Source organism: Protopterus annectens, chromosome 14.part0, assembly GCF_019279795.1.
Source record: "Protopterus annectens isolate FY-2018-M chromosome 14.part0, PAN1.0, whole genome shotgun sequence".
NCBI classification, from domain to species: Eukaryota; Metazoa; Chordata; order Ceratodontiformes; family Protopteridae; genus Protopterus; species Protopterus annectens.
In genome coordinates, this window is record NC_056748.1 from 269,425,012 (window position 1) to 269,449,011 (window position 24,000).

General features: G+C 42.4%; 1 protein-coding gene across 1 annotated transcript in view; it reads left to right on the top strand.

The window, feature by feature from the left end:
- Positions 1-24,000, top strand: part of DENND10 (DENN domain containing 10) — a 455,606-nt gene that overhangs the window by 386,144 nt on the left and 45,462 nt on the right. Inside the window, exon 8 of the mRNA XM_044055976.1 lies at positions 7,997-8,104. Within this exon, the coding sequence (XP_043911911.1) occupies positions 7,997-8,104 (108 nt within the window). The remainder of the gene's footprint in view (positions 1-7,996; positions 8,105-24,000) is intronic.

Below are 24,000 nucleotides of genomic sequence, written 5' to 3' on the forward strand. Positions count from 1 at the left end.
GTTTTGATTACTATCACTTAAGCTAGAAGGATATCAGAACTACAGGCCTTAATATGCCAAGAGCTCTTTCTTGGGTTCCTCAAAGATACAATTAGCCATGAAACTAATCCTTTCTTTATGCCAAAAATAATGACTGAATTTTCCATCATTCAGGCTATACTGGTCTCGGTTTTCTTTCCCAACCCCAAAACAAAGTTAAGAAAATGTTGCATTCCTTGGGTGTGCTCATGCTCTTGCAGCTGCAATACTGTACAGACAATACCAAAAGCATTAGTGCTTCAGATCAACTTTTTTGTCTTTTGCAAGCACAAAAAAAGAGAGAAAAAATAGTGTCTGATGAAAAGTCTTCAAATGGCTAGCACATTGTATCAATTTTGCTGCTTTCATCATGTGGAAAAAAAACACAAATGGACATGAGACCCCACATCAGCTTTTTATAGGGGTGTATGTACAGAGTCTATTTTGGAGGCAGCCACTTGGAGTCATTTTTTCATAGATTTTCTAAACATTACAGGCTAGACACTGCTTTCAGGGTGAAGGCTGGATTTGCTGCTTCCATTTATGGGCTTTTTACACTTTACCTCATCCACTCATACCACCTCCCTAGTCCTTGTGAGCACTGGGAATCATCCCTCTGGTAAGTACTATTGCAACAGTGATCTGTATGAAGAACTTGGTAGTGTTGTGTGAGAACTTAAAATAATAGTAGCTGTTTGAGGGAGGCAAGATGGCTTCACATTTTAGCTTCTGTATGATGCCAGCATGGGGAATGGTGTTGTAGGTCTTGGCCAGGTCACGATATGCAATATACATTAAATGGGTATTCTCTAAATCCTCTGTAACTCATTTAAGGAAGTTTACTAGGTTCAGTAGATGGGATTCACCCTTCACATAACCAGATTTTTGGGGATCAAGGGTAATAATATTCTTGATATCATAGTTCATGAGTCCTGTTGTAATATGTTCTGTGGCTTTGCAGATGAGACTAGTAAAACTGATAGTTTTGTAATTACCTGGATCAGTTCAAGGGCCACCTATATGGAGGGGGCATCACCACTGACTTTAGTTCGCCACTGATTAGGGACAAAACCACTAGCTAAAAAAGAAGTTATGTACGTACTATAATGTTCCATCTGTGTTGTTCATTTTCATTCTTCCTCAGCTGATGGGTTCAGATCCGAGACATCTGGTCTGACTTGGCTGCTGTAAAAGCTCATGGCAACTTGAACCTCTCGAGATTCTCCTTTACCCATAATGCACCATCCCCCATTACTTCAGATCTTGTTTGCAAGCTATAAAAGAAAGACATATTCTTATAACTATATATGTCACATGGGTGGGGGGGGGTGGCAACAAGGCAGTTGTTAGTTGACCATTAATATGGCAAGATCGGTTGTCCAAATGTGGGCATTGTAAACAGTATGGGTTCATTTTGATAGGAGAAAATTGTAATATTAATGGTCAAGTATTTTATATTTCAGGGAAATTCAGTTGTGAATCCAACTGGGTGATATATATTGCATGCTGTAATGCATGTCCTGCTTTCTATATGGGAAAGACCTCAAGGAAATGAAAAGAGAGGATATACGAGCATAATTTAGACATTAAGAATAAGAAAAATATGCACTATTTAGGCATATTTCTGAGAACCATGATCATAGTTTTAGGTTTACAGTGTTAGAGCATGTTAAGAGGGATCCTAGGGGCTTTGTGTTGGAAGAACATTTATTATTAAAGGAGTTGCAGTGGCAGATTAGGTTAAATGCCACAGTAACTCCAGGGTTAAATGAGACTTGTTCTGTTAAAGCTGTTTTAAAATTAAAAAGTTTGGTATTATAGGTGAATATTCACATGTACACATGTATAGGATTTTAGTTTTTTAACTAGTTTAGGCATTGATTTTAATTAATTATGTAATAAGTTGATTAACATGTGATGTGTTGTAGTATTTAATGGTTGTATGAGTGGCAGTAGGTAGTTCTGAAGAAGCCCCTGCGGGGATGAAAGCGCTAAATGCTACCTTTTTGTGAATCAATAAAGAAGGAGCAGGTTCAACTGTGTTCCACTGTGTTCAGTTGTGTTCAGCTGAGTTTCCACGTCTTTCTTATTTGACTACTGGTTACTGGTTCTTCGTAGTGCATTTTGTTTTCACAGACAATGTTTGAATTTCTGAAATTCGTCTGTCATAAGTGATGGCAACTAAGAATAAGGTCTTCCAAGACAGAAATTTAAGGTCACAATCATGGGCAAACTCTAAGGGTGGAAGAATCAAGGACTGCAGTACCAGATTCAGATTCCATGGTGGTGTGGGATCTTTAAAGGGACGTTTGAGAAGAATTGTGCCACATAAAAAGGCATTACATAGCTTATGAGATGCTAATGAACAGCCATCAAAACCAATGGAAATTAGAAATTGCTGCCAACTGGACTTTCACTGTTGAAGAACTGGCCCCTTGGTTGAATAGTAGTGTTAAGAACTCCAGCACATGACTAATTGGGACCGGGAAAGGGTCTACATGCCTATGAAGAGCCCAGTGTACAAATCTTTTCCACTTGCTAGCATAAAGTTTCCTAGTAGATGGCTTAAGGGAAGACAACAAGATGTGACGAACAGGGGAAGAGAGCATCAACTGTCTGGCTGTTATTGGAATTGGAGAAACCAAGGTGTCAGCTTGAGGTTCGGGAGCTCCGGATGTGTCATGCCCATCAAATGAGACAGGAGATCTGGAGATGGGTCCAGAATCCAGGGTTGGTGGATTAATTGAGGCCACAGGAAGGGAAACCAAATCTGTTGAGGCCAAAAAGGGGCATTCAGAATGACCTTGGTCTTCACCCTGGCAGCTCTCTGAAGAAACTATGGAATGAGAGGAATTGGGGGATATGCATAAAGTAATCCGGGGGGTCATTCATGGAGAAGAGCATCCCTCTGTGACTCCCCTCGTGGGAGGATTAGAGCAAAATAGCTGCTGCACTTGTTGTTTAGGGAAGATGCAAAGAGATTGCAGTAAGGGTGGCCCCACATGCAGAAAATTAATTCTGCAATTTTCTGGTTGAAGGACCATTAGTGAAGTAACAGAATGCACCTGATCAGCTTGTCTGCTAGCACGCTGGACTTCCCCGGAATGTGCACTGCTAAGAGAAAATGGTTGGAAAATACTGCCCATTGCCACACCCTTAGTTCTTCTTGATATAAGGGAGTACGATCTGGTTCCTCCTTGTTTGTTGATACACCAAACCACTGACATATTGTCTGTTTGTATTGCAATTGTTCCTGATGGGAGAGCATCCTGAAAGGCTTGCAACGCTAAAACCACTGCTCTCAACTCGAGTACGTAGATATGCAAATTAGCGTCTTCACAGGACCATATGCCTTGGACTGGCTTTCCCAGGTAATGCTCCCCCACCATAGCTGGGAAGCATCTGTGGTCACTATGGCCTTGGGCTGCAAGGGGACAGATAGACGGCTATGTAGCAGTTGTTCTAACTGGATCCACTACATCAGATTTTTCTTGCACAAGTTGGTAATTAGTATTTCAGCGGACAAGGGTAGTTGAGGTATCTACCCCTGAGATGCCAACATCCATTAAAGAATCCTCATGCGAAACTTGGCTAGTGGAACAACGATTATCTCTGCCGCCATTAATCCTAGACCTCACAGAACTAGGCAAGCCAAGATTGCGGAACTGCACAGTATCTTGTTAACTTGTGACCTTAAAGTTTGAACACTGGAAAGAGGAAGGGAGGTTATTGTTGATATTGTGTGTAGTAGTGCTCCTAATAATTCTAGAATTTGAGTTGGCTCTAGATTTGACTTCTTGAAATTTATGGTTATTCCTAACCTTGTACAAGCTTGGATGACTTCTTCTCTTGACATGATGAGTTGATGCCTGGTTGGAGTGGAAATGAGCCAATCGTCTAAGTATGTAAACACACGGAATCCTTGCAGTCTCAAGTGAGCTACTATCCCTGCCATACATTTGGTGAACACTCTGGGGGCTGTGGTGACACCAAAGGGCAGTACTGTGACCTGATAATGACTATCTCCTAGCCAGAAGCTTAAGTATTTCTTGGATCATCTGTTTATTTTTATATGATAGTGCACATCCTGGAGATCTCTTGAGCACATCCAGTCATCCTTTTCCAAAACTGAAAGAATGGACTGAATCGTGACCATTTGAAACTTTGTCTTTCAAACAAATCTGTTAAGGCTACTGAGATCCAGAACTGGTCTCCAGCCTCATGTTTTCTTTGGCACTAAAATGAATCGTGAGTAAGATCCAGATCTTTTCTGGGTTGGGGGTACCTCTTGGGTGACTGTTTTTTTTCTAGCAGATTTCAAATATGAATAGCTGCCTGAATGTTCTGACTGGGTGGAACATCGGGGATTTTCCTGGGGTTAAGGGGAAGGATTGAAAAAGGAATTGCATATCCTCCGGTATGATCCACTGCACCCAAGTATCTTTTGTTATGTTTAGCCAGGCTCTCCAGTGGAGGGACAGTTTACCCCTGATTGCCTCCAAAGGTGGGCAATCGAGTCTCCTTTCAGGAGCACTGGAAGGGTTTGCCAAAGCAAGAATTCTTGTACCCTTGATGTTGCGGGCCTCCTCTGCTGCAAGGGTGGCCTCTACCATTTGAAGTTCCTCCTCTACCTCTGGGGGAATGTTCTCTACATGTGTCCTGGAAAGATCCTTGCAATTTCTTGAACCACATCTTTCCACCACCTCATTGATTCTTTAAAAAGGATCTTTTAGGGGTGGAAAAACATATGCCCACAGCAGAAAGTGTGTTTCCATCCTTCTCACACCTGGATAATGAATCATTAGCTTTGAGGCCAAAAAGAGATGTGCCATCAAAGGAAGCATTGACAAATGTAGACTTAAAAAGCTCCACAAAGTCACACAAATTCATCCAGCCGTATCTCTTAATGGCTACGCCTGAACCCACTGCCCTTGAGGTTCTGCCACATTGGAAAGAAGCCTCATGGATGAGTTTGATATCGATTGTAGGGTTGCCAGCTGTGAGATGATGGAATCCTTCACCTCTTCAGACACTGTTCCTGCGAGGGTATCTGAGAGTTCCTTAAACATATCCCTCTGTAGTCTGGTGAAATGTGCCAAGTAGTTCAAAGACATTTCCCAAACCTGTTCATCAACCATGACTCTTTGTTGGGGGTTGAACAGAGGAGCTTTTGTCAGCTAGTTCCTTCCTGGTGGCCACCACTATGACCACGGCATCAACAGGGAGGTCCTTGGACCAGAACTGCTTGTCTTCCAAAGGGGTCATAATCTTATCAATCAGGCTTCCTAGGAATGGGCTCAATGGTGTCAGGTTCCTTCCATGCCTGCTGCAAGACCAATTCGAGGAGCTTGTTGGCAGGTGCAGTCACCCATGAAGTAGATGGGCTGGTAACAAACACCTCCAGGAGCACACATTCCTCTGAAGAAGGATTGCTGAGCTTCCAGCCACCTCTCTGTTTCAGGCTTTCAAGGATGTCTCTGAATGAGATATCTGCAGGAGATGACTGTGGGGACCTTTCACCCTCCTCAAAATCTGTGCCTTGGTGGCAGATTCAGAGGAATCCAAATGCTTCCTCTTGCATGCCCTCTTCCAAGGGACCTCCTCAGTGGGATAATCTGGGGAGGTATCAGAAGAAGTGGAAATACCCTACTGGGTGTCCTTGGGTTTTGGTACTGGCTGTCCCTGTGGGAGGGTTAGTTGAGACTCTTGATGCAGAGATGGAAGTGATGTACATGTAGGACCAGAGGGGATAGGACCTGTCTGGGTCATGGTCGCTGACAGGGCTCTCTCCAAAGTCCTAAATGCTGACCTTTCCCTGAGAGGGATAGTAACCTAGATCTGAGAGGCAGGCTTTCTGAACCTTGGTCCTTCCCTGCTCCGAGGAAAGTCCCCCCCCCCCACCGAGGCAGAAGCTGAAGCCATACTAACCCTTGCTGAAGCTTTGAGGTGTAGAGATCATTCTGAAGCTTTCGGAGTCTGCTGAAACACCTTGGATCCAACAGGGCAGAATTAGCTCTAAGAGCTCTTTGGATCCAATTGCACAGAAGAGCTCAGAGCAAGCTTCAGATCAGAGGATAAAAGGAACCTTGGATCTGAAGAAGACTGGCCTGGACAACTCAGATGCAAAGACTCCAAGGCCACAGAGGAGGAAGATTTAGAGGTGGTGTTGTGGATGTATGGGCTTCCTGACTCAAAGGGGCAGGAGCCAAAGCAAAAACTGGCTGGCTCTGAGCCAAAAGGATCTGTCTCACTACCCTCTCCACATCTTCCACAATGAGGCTTCTAGATGAGCGAGAGAACTGTTTGGAAGGAGAATCTGGTCTATAAAGGAAGGGAAAGGGTACTCTCGGTGGGACCGGTTCCAGAGATGGGAACACCTTGTTCTATGAGTCACATCTTGCAGTCATGTGGGATCCGACAAATCTTTAATGTTTGGAGACTTCGGATCCAAAGAAACAGTCCGATCCAACAAAAGACTCTTCACTCTTCTCTGATCTGGGGGGGGTCTCCGAGTGTAATTTTCTTTTTCTTAGATAGAGCTGAGGAAACTATAGGATCCAAAGAAGGTCTTTTTGAAGTTTTCTCTGAGGCTTTAGAAGAAACAGAAGAAGTGCATGGAAAGGAATGTGGTAACCTTATAGAGGTTTCTCCAGCTATGGCATTGTCAAAGAAAGATGGTAAAAACCTCTTCAAAATAAGTTTGTTTTTGCGTTCAAGCAATGCTTGGGGCTTGAACACATGACAGATTGCACAGCTGTCTTGAAGGTGGAGGGAGCCAAGACAATAAACACAGAGAGGTGGTAGTCTTCTGGCCGCACTTCTCACACTTTTTAAAACCCTTAGGGGCTTTTTCAGCCATACTTACTAGAAAAGGAAACAAACGGCTACAACAAACTACCACACAGAATAACTACAACCACAACATCAAGATTAAAAGAATATATATAGACAGATTTATATATATATATATATATATATATATATATATATATATATATATATATATATATATATATATATATATATATATATATATATATAATTTTTTAACAGGAAGAGAAAAAGAGAAAGGACTACCTACAAAGGTAGTAAAGAACTATGATAAAACATAGAAGGGTGAAGGGAGAGAGAAAAAGATACTAACAATAGTATCAAGAATACGTTAGTACTAGAAAAAGGGAGGTTAAAGAAGAATATTGTTTTAATAAAGAAAAAACAAGTACTTATCTAGCCCAAATAAGAACGATGGCAAACAAGATCTCTGGTAATGGATGATGGTGCATTATGGGTAAGGGAGAAGCTCAAGAGGTTGAAGTTGCTAAGAACTTTTATAGCGGCCGAGTCGGATCCAGTGTCTCGGATCTGAACCCATCATCTGAGGGCAGAATGAAAACTGACAACATCAGATCTTAGGTTAAATAGTTTAACTGAATCTGCAGGGGCATGTTTAACACAATTAATTATTTTATGATCAGTGGCTTTTTAGACTTGCATTCCGAGTCAAAATTGAAACGTTTATCCAGTCATCTTTATTATTTTCCATAAACATTTTATTAAAGATTGTAAATTTATAATATTTGACATTTTTTCATGGTTTGTGAAAATCATATTTGTTGTTGCTGTTATTTTAACGTTTGACCTCTTTATAAAAGTATTGCCATCATATCTTGATGTCTCTTTTGTCCTGAAGTGAAGCAAATCTGATAAGAAATAATTCAAGTAATTATTTTGCATCAGTAGACAGATCAGCGTTCTTGAATTTCAGCATCTTCGTACAAATATGTCATGGCATTTGCTGTTACTGTTCCATTGCAGATTGTGTGTCACAAGAAGCCACTTTATGCCATTGATGAGCTGCATTTCTTTATTATACGGTCAATTAAATGTATATAAGAATGATAATTTTAATGGCTGCAGTGTATATCATATACTTACTAAGAATATATATATATATATATATATTTTTTTTGCCTTTTAGGTTATGTAGCAGGTTTCACAGACTCCAAAGTAAGCAACAGGACAGACCTTTATGATGTCTATGTGAATCTGGTGGATAGTGAGATCACTATTGCCCAACATGCAAAAGGTAGCCATCCCACTATATTTTTCTTTCTAAAAGGTTGCATTCCTATCATGGTTTTATTTAATTTTTGTAATGTTTTTACCATAGGTTAATCAATTGTAGGTATTTGTGATGTAATGTAAAGAACCTTCCTTTACTGATCCCTTAATTGGTTTGTTCTGTCTTGCCACTGCTGGTAAAATGTGCAGAATACTATCTGCATACAGGGACAGAAATCTACCCTTCACAATGCTTATCATGATGCTTCTCACTGACAGCAATAAGAGCTTATGTCCCACAATACTTGCCAGTTCTTTTTTTTTTACTGTTCATGCAGTTCACCTCTTAGACCTTGTCGTCAAAAGTAAAAGTTTCAACATTCACATGCCTTTTTTTGATTGAGTTCTTAATGATTTTTCTATACCAGAAGAAAACTTCTCATGGAACTGCTTGGAGGATCGGTCCCTATCAGTACTGTATGGATATGCTAGAGTTTCTTCACTGGGGCGTTCATTTGGAAGACTGGCTGGCTCCTAGCATTCACATAAGTAAGAATTCATTTTCGGTGTCTTCCCTGTCCTCCCATCGACTAGGATAGGACAGTCCCAATTAGTGGAGACTAGATCCTGTTGTTGCCCATTTTTCAACAGTAGATAAGAATTAGAGTTAAAGGTGAGAACATTCATAATTAGCTTGCCCACCACCACCACCACCAGAAAACCGTTTTGAAGATGTGTAGAGTCTTTTGCATAGTGCATGGTATGAAGTTATATGCACGCTGCATGTGTGTGCTCTGCCTTGTGACTGACCACGTTCCATTAACATGGTAATAAAATAAGTGGACTCAGGATTGATCGCTGATCTATGCCTCTCTTAGGAAGGCTATGGCTTAGCTAAACACCATTCCATCTGATAATCTGAATTTGCTCTATGAGGTAGATTTTGAACCTCTCCTTTTCTCAGAACCAAATGTCTGATTTTACCAACTTAAAATTTTATCTGGACAGCAGAGTAACCTGGATGAGTATTAGTCAGATTAAGCATAGTCTTGATTATGAAAGCCAAAGCCATGTTGCTAATACTTTCTAACCTTCACACATTACTTACCTGACCACACTTTTCTTCTTTGGCACTAACCAGTCAGTTTTTAGTTAATGTTAAGTATTTGTGGGTTATATTTAATAGGATGCTGACACGGGTTCATTGGTATGTACTAGGCTAGCTGCCCTTGTGGGCTGTTTTAACCTAGACAGTTTCCCTTTTGGTGCTTGAATTAACCTATCCCATCTAGTGTTAGATTGGCCTTACTCATCCCATGGTCGATAACTGTATATTACCCCTTGTTAGAATAACTGGGATTATACCATAGATAATATGAGGGAACATGTGTGGGATAAAGCATGTAGGAGCTGCCTCAGTCCATTAGTAGTACAGGGAGAAGTCCTGGGGTAATTTGATGTAATACATCCATAGATCCAAGTTGCGCTTGAATATGTACATAAATGAGCTTTGTTGTATGTGGATGAGGATTTTATTTTGGAGCAGTAGTATCCTCTGCGATATATACCTGTCTCTCCAAACTGTTCTTTTGATGTTGCAGAAAAGGATTAGATCCATGGGCTGATTATTTCTGATACCATTTGTCTTACTGATGGATGCAGTTGGTCCATCAGTATTAGGTCAGAGGATGCCATGTAAGCTTGACATAGGTCACCTCTTAGTACTCTTTAGGATACTATTTGAGTTGGCCATGTAGGACATATTGCTTAGACCTTGTATCCTTTTAGTAAGGTATCTCTGTGGGTGTTCTAGTTGTTGCATGTGTCTGGACAGATACATGCTAAAAGGGGCACTGTACTCAGTGACTGGCCTAATGAGAGCTCAGTAAAGGGGAGCCGTGACCTCAGTAGATCTAGATACAGTCCCATTGTTTGAGTTGTGCAGTATATAAGAACTTTCTTATGGCAGTGGACACATGTTGGTCAAAAGTTAGGTCACTGCCCACATAAGTTCCCAAATCCTGAACAACTGGGTCAACTTTTAGGAGCTTATTGTCAATGTAGTAGTTTCCCAGGGTATATGCTTTCCTAAAGAATACAGTAATTCATTTTTTGGCATTTACTTTCAGGCCATTATTTTGACACTGGTTATTTGTTTGGGTAAAACCTTCCTGTGGGATGGCTGTTCGCAAAGGCTAATTTCTTTGCAAAATCAGTGACTGCAGCTAGCTTGTAGTCGTCTGCAAACATAGACAGAGCCCTTTGGTATTGGCTTTTGCCTCAGATAAGTAAATGCTAAACAGGAGAGGTCCCAGCACCAATCCCTAGGGGACTCAATTGGTGACCGATCTGTTTGCAGGTAGCTTCCCCTATTCTGATCTCCGGCTTTGTGTCTTTGAACTAGCTGGCAATCTAGCTAGTGATGTGGCGGTTTCTTCCCAGTTTTTACAGCTTTATAGCTATGCATGAGTGAGGGATTATGTCAGCAGCTTTAGCCATTTTGAGCTATGCGGTATATACCATTTTACCTTCATCCATTACTTTCATAATCTTTTCAAAACATCCACCAAGATGAGTATGCATGACCTGCCCTTGGCAAATCCAGATTGAGATGGGTCCAGTGTTTGAGGTTCCCTAAGTCCTTATTGGCTAGGTCCTTATTAAGTCTTTCCATGGCTTTTCATATGAGGCTGGTTAGACTTATAGGTCTGTAGTTGCCTGGGTCTGTGGAAGGCCTTCTCTTACACAGGAGAACAATTGTAGCTGTTCTCCATTTGCTTGAAACAAAACCTTTATGGAGGATGAGGTTGAACAGTGTTGTGGGGGGAGGGTAAATGGATAAATTGTGCTTTATGCTGTTTATGAAACATGCAGAGATATTGTCACTGTCCACCAATGCAGTATTTTTAGCTTTTGAAAGTACTTTTAGGGCTTGGTCTTGTGAGAGAAAGAGAGGTAAAGTTTGAGCTGAATTTATTGGCCAGTAAGTTTGTTGTATCCTCAGCCTCACTGTAGGTAATATGGTTCACAACCAGTTCATCACATTACTACATTGTGCTTCTGAGGTTAGTGATATGGATATGCTATTTTTATGTCTATTAATGTTTATATTTTTATACACAGCTAGCTTAAAATACTGCAACAGTTTCATATATGTATTTCCTTTATTAGCTAAGAAGTACAGCCTGACTTTGTGAGAGTTCATTAGAGGAAAGCAAAGCAGTAAAGCATAAAATTGTTTTCCAGTATGCATACCTTTTTATCTGGTTACTCCTTAGAGCCTTGGAAATGTGTACTTATGTGTAATCAAAAGTTAAGAAAGCTTTGACCTTTGTATGAAGTAATCTTTTTTTCTAAATTTAAGATATAAAAGGTGTTGCATCTGAGTATACAGTTGAATTTCTCTGTTTGTCGAGACTTACCACATATCAATATAATGACTATGCTTATAATAAAATGTGTTTGCATCCAGAATCTTTGACTGTCTGCGTTTCCTGTGTTCTTCTTCTCTGGGCTTGTTCTCAGCATCTAGTGTACTGGAGCCAATGGTTTTGCTTTCAGTTTTGGTGTCAGCGTTCGGCCTAAGCCTCTGTTTAAGGCCAATGCTGCTTTTCTTGCTGTACTGAGTTTCTTTGTGCCATGGGTCAATAGGAATCAGAGATTAAATGCCAGTGAATTGGTAGTGGCATCAGTTATGATGCCTTCAGAGCCATTTTTGTTGACTACTTCACTGTTCAGGTTTTCAGTACCAAAGCTGTCCTTGGTGCCAGCATCAGCTTCAGCTCAGAGACCTGATTGTACTAAGTCAGTACTAACCCCTTGGGTATCAGGACCATCTCAACTGCATGTATCTTCAGTGTTAGGATCTTCTGACTCAATGGCTGAGAGTTCAGAGAAATTGCAGAGCAGTTGTCTGTGTTGATAAATACTCTTTGGAGTCAGCACCTTCATCTGCTACACTCATGGATGTTCTTGAATCTGATGCCTTGACTATTATTTTTCTTGCCACTGTAATGATAGAATTAGATGTCAAATTCTGACTCCTCTTCCCTCCACTTAGATGAATCTTCCTTCCCTGCCATAGATACCAATTAATGTCATCCCATGACAATCCCAAAGTTTGAGGAGGTTTTAGAGTTAGTGAGGCAGAAGGGGTCATGGCCAACAGAGACAGTTTCTCCTGAAAAACCGATATTGCAATAGGCTTTCTGCTGTGCCCCACCTATTACTTGAGTGGTTCCCATCTCCTGACTGCATGGTGTTTTTAGACATGAAGTGGGCTTGGCAAAAAAAAGATGAAGTAGCACACATAGGCCAGACAAGATTCTCCGGGCTCCCAGAATGTTGGAGTAAGTCACCCCTAGCCAATTCCATTGTTATGGCTGCTGCCTTCAAGAAAGAAATCTCAGATGAAAGCCAAGCACCCCCCCATGCACACACACAGATCATGATGCAAGCTGACAGTTATCTGATGCATATCACCTGTTTTAGAGCAAAGCGAACATTAGAGATGGTTACCAAAACCCACAGTTCATGTTGGAATCCCAGTTGGCAACCATAGCTAATAACAGCAGTCTTGTCCGTACAATTGCTACTTAACACAGTAGCTGGGGCAACAGGTATGTCCAGGTCATACATCGCCATTTGATTTTAAGCCTGACCCAAGCACTATAACTTCAAATATCCCTTTTGTGTATTCGCAGGAATTCTTTCTGTTATGGCAAATTGCAAATAAAAAACTGCATGTGGTGAAGGTTTGTTTGTACAACTTCAGTTCTGTTTTGAAACTATAAGGTGGTACTTGTTCTACCCAGGGGTAGTCTGTGTTGCTAAATGCATATGGTGCCCAGCATTCTATATAGGCAAAACAAAATGATCCCTCGGGAAAAGGATATGAGAACTGCTATGACATTTTAAAGTAGTAGAACAGTAATGCATTAGCCAAGCACTCTGAAGTTTGTCCGTGTTTTAAAAAAGTATTTGCCTTAATATAAAGAATTCTTGTGAATCCACAAGGGGGTTACATCAGCTAGAAGGGTTTCAGAAATTCAGGCTCTTTCTTACAAATTTCTGGATTATATTTCATTAAGATTGTTTGTGTTTACATAAATACATAGCTAAACTAAAGTTTTATCTTGCTTGACAGAACTAAAAGTATTAGAAAGGATGATCATCTTTTTGTTCCTTCTGCTGTAGGCAAAACTAGTCAGAAAGTGTCCAAGATTATTTTACCAAGTGACTTTCAGACTACATTTCCTTCTGTTATACTAAATATAAAAAAAAAAAAAAAAAAAAACAAATGCAGCAAGGTCTTGTAACTACTTCCTCAGTTTATTTTCCATTCTTTCACTTATACATCTGTGCAGCTTTAACATAGAGGCTTCTCTTTTTACTTTCTCAAGACAGTTTGGCTGGATGTGATTTCAAGGCCTAATTCCATGTTCAGGGCTATCTTAGAATATCTTTGAAGGTACTGAGTTACTGCTAACTTTAGTATAGTAGTCCTGTTTGCTGTTGAAGTGAACAGACCTAAGTCACGAAGATCAAACATTATGTTAAGTACATAACAGATAACCAGGTTAACGGTATGTTAAAAGAACTATAGGCTAAATTAAATATAACCTTAAGTTTATAACTCTCCTAGTCAGAAGTCAAGGCAGCTATCAGGTTTCCAAATGGGCCCAGGTCCCTTCCTGGTATTTAGTGAAAAGTGGCCAGTTTGAAAAGCCTGGTAGACATGCTGCTTCACAAAAGGTTAATGGCATTAAGACAAATGCCAACAGTAGTGTTTTTGCACTTCTGCTGATATATCTTAAAACCTACATTCTAGTTCTGTTGAGACTAAGTATGTTAGTTATCAGTCTCTTCTTACACCAACTTTGTATTACATTGCTCCCACATTCATTATGTCATCCTTTAACTTGTACATTTAAATATGTTGTGCTGATGCTGTCAGCCCTCAGAGATCCCTTACTTTTCTTGGCTCAGGTGTTTTTTTTTTTCAGCCAAGTGCTACAAGTGTTTTGCTAGTAGAGTCTGAGAAACATTGGTGATGTTCTTCGTGTTTCACTGTTGCAGTCATTACATTTGGGTAATCTGCTTACAGGTTGCTCTCAGTTGGCCTGATTAACAAAGTCTTGGGTCCTGCATCGGTTGCTGTCCCTTCTTCCATGATATAAGGTCGTCATGGGTATAAAACATGCAGCCAAAGCCATTACATCAGTCTTTCTTGCCGTGCGGTGCCCGAAGCAGAAGCAGTTCGCAAGTGCCGGTCGGTCGACTCCTGAAATTTTCATTTTCGACGTACCTTGCTGTCGGTTTTGTGCTTTATTTAATCAGCGCACTATCCGTCATCAGTATATTTTTGCCACTAAATATTTCAGTTCACAGTTTAATTATCCAGAAATTTTGTCGGTTAGCCATCCGACTACTGGGATTCCAAAAAAACACAAAGATAAAGACAGAGACAGGCCACCGAGGTCCAAAACTGCTGACGACGCTTCTCCTAAGCCAGTTGCCAGTTCGCCAGTACTCAGTGAGGCGCTTTCGCAGCCCCTGATACCCGCTACTTCTGATTCGCAGGCCTCTACTGGGACCCATTCGGAGTCTGGTATGCCACGAGATGCTTCAACTATGCAACCTGCGGATGTCTCTACCTTGGATGGGTCCGGAGCTGCTGTGCAGGTACTGGCTTCTGAGGTTGTATTCAGGCCTACGGACTTGCATATTAAATCGATGCCTCCTTCTTTACTAAGACCTAAATCTCGATCCATGTCTAAAAAAAAACGACGCTCAGGCCTCTATGCCTAAAAAACAAATTATAAAAATGGCTGAAGATGTAATAACTCTAATCAGGGGTAGCCAACCCCCCCCCCCCTTCTAAGAGGCCTAGGGCTGAGCTTGATTATGAATCTTCTTATTAGGAATCTGTTTTTTTCTGACTCTTCTGATGACCTGGATTTGTCCTTACCTACTTATGAGGATTCTGATGCAGAGGACTCTATTCCCTCTACTTCCCCTCCTGAGGATTTTTCTTTTGGGAAAACCTTACATACTCTAAGAGAGCATTTTCACTGGGAAAGCCAGGAATTTTCTGATTCAAAAAAGAGGCTTAGGGATTTCCTTCTCCTACCTCAGCATAGGCCTTTGGCTAGTCTTCCTGTACTAGACATTGTTGATGATGCTTTCTTGGAATCCAGTTTGGCCCCTGATTCCCTGCCTCCTGCTCCCAATAAACCTGACAGATATTACAGGGTCCCTGAGTCCCACAAGTTCCTTTTCAAAAATCCTATTGCAGATCCAGAGACTATTTCACAGGGACCCAAGGGCATTAAGGCTTCTACTGCTAAAAATCCTACCACTTCTGATAGAGACTCCAGGGAGCTGGATAAATGGGGTAAAAAGGTTTACACTTCAGTAACCTTGGCCATTAGAGCTTTAAACTGCCAATTTCATATGTTAAAATATCAGCAACATGTTATTGGACTGCTTAAACAGAAAATGATGTTGATTCCTGACTGTGTGGAAAATAAAGACTTACAGTATTTAATGCATTCTGCTGAACAAGTTGGAAAACATACTTTGGAATGTGGTTTTGATTCATTAGAGGCCTCTTACAGGGCTGCTCTTACTGGGTCTGTGCTTAGAAGGCATGCTTGGATTAAGGCTCAATCTTTGCCTGATCATGTTAAAGCTAAACTGTTGGATGCTCCATTAAATTAGGACCACCTTGGTTTGCAACAAGGCCGAAGAAGTTCTTAAAAAGATGGAAGATATAGCTAAATCTATGTAAACTGTTAAAGATTTTTTACAAGTTCAGCCTCTTAGATTTAGTAGGCACTGGCCCTCTAAGAATTGGTCCTTTCCCAGCCCCTTCCAGGTCTTGTCAAGCCAAACCCAGACACGGCAAAAACCCCAGGTTTCAGTCCCAGGGGACTCACAGAACTAAGCAGTGGGGGGCCTCCACTTCCAAGTCTGGGAATAATAAGACTCCCCCCTATGGTAAACTGTCTCAATGACTTCCTTTTAAAATTTCCAAGCACTCATCTTCTGACTACCCCTTTGGGGGGGGAAAGATTGCTCTTCATGCAAAGAACTGGGAACTCATTACCCAGGACAAATGGGTTTTAAATATAGTGTCCCAGGGATACAGATTTCATTTCCACATGTTGCCAGCGACAAGTGGGTGGCTGGACCTACCCCCAAATCAGTGGGTAGAGGCCCAAACACAAGTACTTTCTGTCTTAAGCATGGGGGCTATTCAACTGGTACCAGAAGAGGAAAAGGGACAAGGTTTCTACTCAAGACTTTTCCTGTTACCCAGAAAGGACAACTCATGGCATCCTATCCTGGACCTGTCTACTCTAAACACCTTTCTGGAGATTCCAAAATTCAAGATGCTGACTCTTCACCAATTACTTCCTATGCTAGGTAAAGACACCTGGTTGGCAACACTATATTTAAAAGAAGCATACCTGCACATCCCAATCAGGGAGTCTTGCAGAAGATACCTATGCTTCAAAGCAGGCTACACGCACTATCAGTTCTCTGCACTGCCCTTTGGCTTTATCTACTGTGCCCAGGGTATTCACAAAGTGCCTAGCTCCAGTTATTGCATTTTGCAGGCAAAGAAGTATTCAAATATACCCATACCTGGACGATTGTCTAATTCAGGCAGAAAGCCAGGGCATACGTTTGAATCATCTGGCCTTTGTAAAAAGGGTTCTAACTTGTCTGGGGTACACCGTAAATGAAAAGAAATCACAACTGGTACCCTGTCAACAAATTACATTCCTGGGAGCAAGCTTGAATACAACTTCCCAGATGGCTTACCTCACGCCAGAAAAGCAAATTCATTTGACAACCTACTTCAAGCAAGTGGCCACAAAAACCATGCTATCTGCAAGACAAATACTGCAAGGCTTGGGGTTCATGGCCTCCTGCATTCTTCTAATTCCATATGCAAGACTGCATATGAGGAAACTACAGTGGTATCTAAAAAGCCTATGGAGTCAACATTCTCACAGCCTAGAAACAATGATTCTTATCATACCTTGCCTACGCCTAGAGTTCCTTTGGTGTGCAGAGGCCTGCCACCAAAACAAGGGACTACCTTTCACACCACCCCCTGCTGCCCAAACCGTAACAACAGATGCATCAGACTATGCATGGGGGGCTCACCTGGCAGGGAAGTGCATTCAGGGCAAATGGAACCCAAGTCAAATGCACCTGCATATCAATCAAAAAGAAATGTTAGCTGTACAGAATGCTCTGAGCCTTCAAGGATTACATTCTTCCAGGACAACTAATGGTAAAGATGGACAACACCACGGTTATGTGGTACATAAGCAGGGGGGTATACATTCTTACCCCCTCTGCAGACTAGCCATGGCATTATTAAACACAGCCTTGAGCTACCAAGTGCACCTACAAGCTCAATTCCTGCCAGGAAAATTAAATACACTGGCAAATGGACTAAGCAGAAACTTCATGGACCCACACGAGTGGAAACTGGAACCAAGGATTTTCAACATGTTGACAAGCAAATGGGGGAGCCCAGATATAGACCTGTTTGCCTCCCCCCAGAACTACCAATTGGATAAATTTTGCACAAGGACTCCCCACAAACAAGCCTGGAAAGTGGATGCTCTGTCCTTCAGCTGGAAAAACCTATCAGTCTATGCCTTCCCCCCGCTGCCTCTGCTCTCCAAAGTACTACTAAAAGTCAAACAGGACAAACCAAGGATGATTTTGATTGCTCCAGACTGGCCGTGTCAACACTGGTACCCCCTCCTGCGCAGTGTGTCACAGTTATCTCCATGGCACCTGCCTCAGACTCCTTTGTGCTGTCTCAACAGGAGAACCAGATTCTGCACCCTCACCTTCCAACACTGAACCTTGCAGCCTGGCTAATTACTTAAACTTTCCCTTACCATCGCTCAGCAAACCTGTGATGGATGTCATCTTAGAGGCAAGGAGGTTTAGTGCTAGAAAATCTTATGCTGAAAAATGAAAAGATTCTGTGCCTGGAACCAATCTCAAGGGATGAGCACAGCAGTGCCCAATTTACCTCAGATTTTACAATACTTAACTGAGATGCTTCACAAGGGCCTGTCTTTTTCCTCCATTAAAATCCACGCCTCAGCCATTTCAGCTCATTATAACACAGAACCTCCCCTCTTCCCTCATCCACTGCTCAAGCAGTTCCTCAGAGGGGCCAAAAATTTGAGACCACCCAGGAGAGCTCCAACCCCAGCCTGGGACCTTAACTTTGTATTGGAGAAACTCACTCTACCTCCTTTCAAGCCAGCTGCTACTGCAGATTTAAAATTTCTTTCTTGGAAAACAGCTTTCCTTTTAGCAATCACTTCAGCTAGAAGGGTACCTGAATTACAGGCCATTATGGCAGTGGAGCCTTTCATCATCTTTCATGTGGACAGGGTGTCACTCAGAACCAATCCATCCTTCATGCCCAAGGTGGTATCCAGTGTGGCTCTTAATCAGTCCATTCATTTGCCAACCTTCTTTCCCAATCCACAGAACAAAGGGGAACGGATACTGCATTCCTTGGATGTGCACAGACAACTTAGATTCTACTTGGACAGGACTAAACCTCAAAGAAAATCTGAACAACTGCTGGTAGCATTTGCTGCAGGGGCAGAGGGGAAGGCTATTTCAAAACAAACCATTTCTAAATGGATAAGCCATTGCATTCATTTCTGCTATAAGCACCATGGAAAACCTATCCCCCAGGGGATCAGACCTACTCCACCAGGGCTGCATCTACTACTACAGCCTTTCTCAGAGGCGTTCCTAGCAGGGACATCCTAGAAGCTGCTACCTGGAGTTCTGTACATACTTTCACCAAGCATTATCATTTGCCAATTTTCTCTAAATCCAGAGCTGGCTTTGCCACTGCAGTCTTGCAGGGCATTATAGCTGGCCCTAATGCTATCTAAACTCCACCTCCCAACCACAGCTTTGGGAATCTACCCAAATGTAATGACTGCAACAGTGAAACACAAAGACCATAGTACAGTTGTGTACACTTACCATAAATGTAGATGTTTGAGTGTATTCACTGTTGCAGTCCTGGTTACCCTCCCTTCTGCCCCCTAACTTCTTTTGGATATACCTCTACTTTCCTTTACTATGCTTAAAAGCCTTTTTGGTGCATTTGCTTTTTTGTTGGAGGTATACCTTTGTGTTTTTATGTTTAATTGCTTCCCACTAGGTGGGCACCTGACATCTGGGGCAAGAAAAACTGATGTAATGGAGTCGGCTGCATGTTTTTATACCCCTGATGACCTGACGTCATAGAAGAAGGGACAGCAACTGATGCAGAACCCAAGACTTTGTTAATCAGGCCGACTGAGGGCAACCTGCAAGCAGATTACCCAAATGTAATGACTGCAACAGTGAATACACTCGAACATCTACATTTATGGTAAGTGTACACAACTGTACTGTCCTTTTCAACACTTTTTAAGTAGATAACATTAGAGAGAAAAAAATCGATCCTTACTCTCCAGTCATGGCTGACAAGCAGACAGGATTCAAAAATTGCACTTTTTGGGGGTATAAAATCCCTAACTTGGATCCCCTCAAAGAGTGCATTTATTGTCTTGGAGCCATCCATCTAAATACAAATTGCAATATTTGTGCTGCATTCAATTCCAGAGTGTTGGCTGACAGACACAGCAAACTTATTTTAAAAGGACTTCTTCCCCCCTGCTTCAACACCTCATTCTGCGACTCAAACCACCATCAAAACTACTAAACATGTTCCTTTAGAGCATAGAAAGTGCTCTTCGCTGAAGTCCTCTAGGACTTAGAACCACCAGCATAAATTTTGAAATCTTCAGATCTGACATCCTCTGACCCAAAGGCTTGATCTTGGGATCTGAAATTGTCTGATCACAAAGCTTTGGATCCAGTCATAATATCAGCCAGTCCAATAGCTTCAACCTCTGATCCTAAGCCTTTGGATCCAAAACCTAGCACTTCGCACAGCCAAAGAACTTGCTTACCTGAATTCACCCTGGATCTGATCTCTCCTACTCTGCACTCTCCTTTCAAACAAACTCCCAAAGAAGCATTCCAAGCTCCAGTCCACCACATCCTCCTGGTCCTCCAGAAGTCTGTCAGAAGCAGATGTGGATAGGATGATGCGAAAATTTCTCAAAGCTTAGATCTAGATGGGGGTCATCTGCTCAGACCACTATTGGATCCCTGAGTCTTCCAACCACTACTCACACAATACTGTCCCCTTCTCTGATCCATCCCACAGTGTCAGAGCCCCAGGATCCAACAGCCCCCAGAGGTCTGGAATTGGATCCAAAGAAAATTACTTCCTCAACTCCGACAGCATCCTTAACAAGTTCCACTCCTATACCTTCAGAATGGAATGTGTCCAGGAGCCAAAGTGTCAGTGTCAGGTCCATGGGGCCGGGATCTACATCAATGTTATGGACCTGCCCTTGCCCCTTGGAGACTTGGTGCTGGACAGCTTGGGTCCAGTTCCATTATCGAGGCACTGATCCGTTAGGAGTCGTGATCTACCTGTACTGGAAATCTCAGCTCCAGTGCAGGTGGCCATGACTTCTCTGGGCCCATCTGCTTTCAAGGTTGTGGAAGGGGCTTTTTCTCTTCCTAGAGAACTGGTCTCTCACCCCTCAGATCCACTCCCTATTCCCTCCTCGGTTCCAAGCTCTGAGTCAATCATGCCTGTTCCACAGGGATAGCCAGTTCCAGGTAGCTTCCATTCAGTTCCCATAGAAGAACTCCCCCCTCTCTTCAGATACCTTCCCTGAACATCCCCTGGGGAAGATCCAGTGGAAGAGAACATGCAAGAGGAGGCACATAGATTCCCCCCTGGAATCTCTCAGGGAGGATACTGATTATGATGAAGGAGAAGTGTCCCCCACTTGCTACCAGATGATGTCTCCTTTGGAGACATATTAGAGATCCTTGGGCAGAAGAGTGGCTGGTCTTTCAGTAATTCTTCTCCAGAGAAATCAGTATTTTTGGAAGCTTTTTGTTCTGGCCTATCTATGGCTTGGGTCCCCCCCCCCCCCCCGCCCACAGGTGGACAAACTAATTGATTTAGTTTCTCGCCAGGCATGGAAGAAGCCGGATACCACTGAGACCATTCTGAGATGCTCTGACAAATTCTTAGCTTCTCCTAATGATAGACCCCACTGGAGGAAAGCAGTCCCAGTAGATGCTATGGTGGTGGCAGCAACCACTAAAAAAGAGCTAGCAGAACAGAGCTCATCTATCCGTCTGCCAAACAGAGAGTCTAGGGCACTGGATAGATTCGGAAAGCGGCTTTCTCATTGAGGTCACTTAACTACCTGGTACATTTCACAAGACTACAGAGATTTGACTAAAGAACTATCAAAGTTTCTCTCTGGGTCCATGTCTGCAGAGGATTTCAAAAGATCATCCTCTCAACTGGCCACTCTTTTGTCAATTTCCAGTGCTTCCATGAATGTGATCTCTCACACAGCTGAAGGCATCTCAGGCACTGCTGGTTCAGGCATTGCCATAAGGAGACATGCTTGGATGGGACTGTGTGACTTTGAGGAGCTTTTAAAGATGTCTTTCATAAATGCTGCCTTTGATGGTACATCCTTATTTGGTGCAGCAGTAAAAGAAATGCTTACCTGCACCAGACAATAATGGAAGATTCCTTCTGCCATGGGAATCAAGTTGTCTACCCCAAAATGAACTTTTCTAAGAAAATGTGATTCTGCAAATCTCACTCCTCCAGAGGCAGAGAAGACAGTTCCAATGGTAGACATCACCCTAGAGGCAGAGGAGGCCTGCAGAATCAGGTTTTCTGCAATTCCTTTCTGGACAGACACTTCCAGCACTCCTGAAGTGCTGCCCATGTCTGGAGGCAATCAGGGGATGACTGTCCTTGCACCCAGAAGTCTGAACAAATATATCAGAAGATTCATGGGGGCTACAAATAATATCTAGAGGTTATTCCATATCAGTTTTACAACCCCCTATTGGCAAAAGAATGAATCATCCAAACATTTCACCCAGTCAGAGGAAGGCAGCAGCACAAGAAATTCAAAAGTTACTAGACAAAAAAGTCAGCCAGGAGATCCCACTAGATCAAATAGGATTCAAAACTTAGTCACACTTCTTTTTATTGCCCAAAAAGACAGGGGACCTCGTACCAAGTTTGGATGTGAGAAAATTGAATCAGTACATGAAAAAGTCAAAGTTCTGAATGGTAATGGTACAGTACGTATTTGCAAGCATGATTGGATATGCTCTATAGATCTTCAGGATGCATACTATCACATCAAAATAGACAGGTGCTCCCAAAGGCACTTACAGTTTTGGTTGGGTGCCAGTCACTAGCAATTGAGCCCTGCCCTTTGGACTCACCACAACTCCTAGGGTATTTACCAAATGTTTGGCAGTGGTGGCAGCTCGCCTGAGACTCAGAGAATTCCGAGTGTTTCCATATCTTGACAACTGACTCCTCACCCACCCCCTCAGTGCATCTTCTTCAACAATCCAGGGACTGTTTGCTCCAGATTTGCCAATCACTGAGAATAATGATCAATTATTCCAAATCAAACCTAACACCAACACAGAGCCTGGAGTTTATTGGTGCACATCTGGACATAACTCAAATTGCATCCTTACCAACTCATCACATGAACAAACTTAGATCTCAAGTTCATCAGATTCCTTCATGTTCGTCCAGCCAGATCCATTCTTCAAGCACTGGACTTTTTGGCAGCAGCAATAGTTCTTCTTTTAGCAAGATTCTATATGCATGTTCTTCAATGGACTGTAGTTGCTCAGTGGTCTATTTTTCGACAACCTCTATCTTTTCCTGTCAAGCTTACACTAATTTTTAAACACTACATCCATTGCTGGATCCAGTCGGCTGACATTTATGTAGATCGACCTTTTGTTATACCCCCCATTGGCCATGGTGACTACAGATGCTTCTCAGTTAGGGTGGGGAGGTTGGCATAATGGTTAAGGTGTTTACCTTACAGATACAAGTTGCAGGGTTTGAATCTCTTATGGGGTAATTGGCTAGGCTTAAAATGGCCCACAAAGGCAGTTAGCCAAGTACTAATCTATGAACCTATTACTTCGGAAGGATGGTCCAAGGCACATGGTCCCCTCTAGAGGCCAGTTCACTTATCAATGTCCTGGAGAGGTGAGCAATCCTATTAGAGTAGCAGGCATTTCAAGATGCTCTTCCTCTAAGGACTATTGCAATTCAGACCAACAAAACATGTCTGTTGTTAGGTACATCAGCAAACAAGGAGGAACCTGATCTTACCCCCTTTGCATAGAGGCTACGAGAGTGTGGCAATGGGCGATCTCCACAAACTGCTTTCTAGTTGCAGCACACATTCTGGGGAAAACCAACATATTAGCGAACAAATTAAGCACATCCATTCTGATGCCTCACGATTGGTCTCTCAAGCAATCAGTGCCAAAAGAGATTTTCTGTCATTGGGGCTAACCTTGCTGCGACCTCTTTGCTTCCCCCAATGTGGTGGTCAAAAGAGAGGTTGCCGTCAACCTGTGTTCCCAGATCTCTTATAATGCCTTCTGTGTTCAGTGGACTACCATAGATGTGGTAATTCATGGGAACCGGGTTTTTCCCAAAGGGGATGACGACGCATTTTTTGGCATTGAGCTTAAGGCCATGGTTCTGACACCAGTCGTTGGTTTCAGTGAGGCCTTTCTGTAGGATGTCAAGCATAACTTGGGGAGTTAATAATAGCTCTCAACTTGCAATTGTGCGTGAACTTTGTTAGCCAGAGTCCCTTGGTGTTGGCCTGGACTTCAGAGAAGTAGATACCAAACAGGAGAGGACCTAGGACCGAACCCTGTGGACTCCACTCGTCACTGGTTAGCAATCTGGCTTGG